The sequence below is a fragment of the Rhinoderma darwinii genome, chromosome 4, assembly GCF_050947455.1.
Source record: "Rhinoderma darwinii isolate aRhiDar2 chromosome 4, aRhiDar2.hap1, whole genome shotgun sequence".
Lineage (NCBI taxonomy): Eukaryota > Metazoa > Chordata > Amphibia > Anura > Rhinodermatidae > Rhinoderma > Rhinoderma darwinii.
In genome coordinates, this window is record NC_134690.1 from 136,807,568 (window position 1) to 136,809,754 (window position 2,187).

Consider the following 2,187-nt stretch of genomic DNA (forward strand, 5'->3'; position numbering starts at 1 on the left):
ATGTGCTGCGTCGCATACAATATCCTGACACTGCATGGAGAACCCTATAGATCTCTGCTTTGTGGGAACCTAAACGAGGTCTCTTACACATCATGTTTGGGAGATCCTTGTTCCCATGCATCTACTTTGAACAAAAGGAGAATCAGATTATATCACAAGGGTGACGGGAAAGATTTTCTCAGGAAATATTAAGGAATGTTTCCCCTCTGTCTTTTTTCAAGATCCATTACTTTTTGATAAAAAAAATAAAAAAATTGGATATCCCAAAAGTGATGTACACAGGGCCCTAGTAAGATTATTAGGGGTGGGAGAACGACCTAAGGTCAAGCAATAAATAAATGTTCAATATTTGAACAAATTTATTCTTAACACATATGTGGAAAATACAATTTAACCAATACCAACCTTTTCCTTAACACATATTTTCAAAGAAGATATTTCATATTTAACTAAAATAATTATGCTGTAGCGGATCATGTTTTATTTACCGTGTTCCCAGAATGCACACATCCAATTAGAAACACTTTCTATGGACAATATTTGGTCCTATCTCCTGGAATTCTCTCTTTGTTATCCACATTTGCTGGAAAGGGGAGAGAGATGAAAGAATGGATCCTCCCATCCACACAGAAAACATCCGTTCAGGGGGAGCTGAGACTTTCACTTGACATTCGGTAGGAACCATCTTTGTGAGTTCTTTGGCCAGTCGCAAATCAATTCCTTCGAAAAGGCTCGACCCTCCAGACAACATAATATTGGAGTAAAACGTTGTCCTGAGATCAATATCACACTTCATTATTGTGCTGTAGCAGAGTCTGTCAATACCTGGAGCTTCCATGCCAATATTAGCTGGTGCAAAGAGGGTTTCAGGGCACCGAAATCTCTGGTCATGAATTTTAATTGCCTTTCCATCAGGAAGTTTGTATTCTACTTCTAGCTCTTGTGGCTTTTTTCTCATCTCTACATCTATATCCTCTGCTACATAACAGAGCTTCTCCTTAATGTCTTTTACAATCTCCCTTTCTGCTGAACTGACTAAAGAGATGCCACTTTCACTCAATATCCTCATAAGGTATTCGGTTAGATCACTTCCTGCCAGATCCAGTCTTAGTACCGCATGTGGAAGACAGTATCCCTCAAATATTGGCACAGAATGTGTCACGCCATCACCACTGTCCAACACACATCCGGTTATCTTGCCGGAAAAATAAAGAGCCAATACAGCTTGGATGGCAACATACATGGCTGGTACGTCAAATTTTTCAAAAAAAACCTGTGCCATCTTTTCTCGATTAGAAAGTGGGTTGAGGGGTGGCTCTGTGATAAGTGTTGGCCTTTCCGATGGATTAATCTTTAAGTTGTGGGTATAGGCATGTTTCCAGATGAGCTCCATGTCTTCCCAAGAGGTAATAACCCCATGTTCCACAGGGTATTTAATGGAAAGAATTCCCCTTTTTGATTGAGCTTCCTCTCCAACAAAGAAATCTCTCTGTCCTGCTCCGATCATCACAGACTTTGCTTTTGCCCGACCGATGATGTTTGTATAAGTGAAGCGTGGTTCCTTATCTCCTGAAGTTCCTATTTTTATTAGTCCTGATCCATTGTCTATAACTACAGCAGGCTGAAAGTCATCCATAACGGTGGTTTAAAGATGATCACTCGGCATTGATGGTCATGTCCTTGTCTACACGTATGATGTATTAAGTCACAATGCAGCAAGCAGACAGGTGCTGAGCGTGTCACAGAAGGTTTCTGCCCTTATGGAATGCTAATCATATAGTTTGCATCTAATATAAGTAAAGATTACAGAACAAGATAGTATTATCATTTATACTTATGTATATAGATGTCTCGTGATATCTGAACTAAACTAGTGTTCATGATTATTGTTTCTTTAATAAAGGCAGATAGATATCTGTGAAGAATAAAAAAAAAAAGTGAAAGTGAAGACAATAACTTACATGGTTACTGTCAGAACTCCTTTGTGTTGGTTTATACACTACTGATTTGAATGACTACTCCATAGATCACATCGACAAATCGCTGACAATGCATAGATGGATCTCTGCCTGGTTCCACGACCTGGACAAAAGCAGGGAAGTTGGTGGTCACAACAGTTGGCGCATGGCCGCTGGAGTCGTTCTGTATTTTGTCATGAACATCGCTCCAATTATGCCAAAAATTGTA

General features: G+C 39.6%; 1 protein-coding gene across 1 annotated transcript; it reads right to left on the reverse strand.

The window, feature by feature from the left end:
* Positions 1 to 458: 458 nt before the first annotated feature.
* On the reverse strand, positions 459 to 1,709 carry ACTRT3 (actin related protein T3). The gene has a single exon (XM_075864040.1). The coding sequence runs from the start codon at positions 1,634 to 1,636 to the stop codon at positions 515 to 517; it is 1,122 nt and encodes a 373-aa protein (XP_075720155.1). The 5' UTR covers positions 1,637 to 1,709; the 3' UTR covers positions 459 to 514.
* Between the last annotated feature and the right edge of the window lie 478 nt (positions 1,710 to 2,187).

Coding starts and splice junctions, on each gene's coding strand:
- ACTRT3 (XM_075864040.1), bottom strand. CDS start 1,636: ATGGATGACTTTCAGCCTGCTGTAGTTATAGACAATGGATCAGGACTA.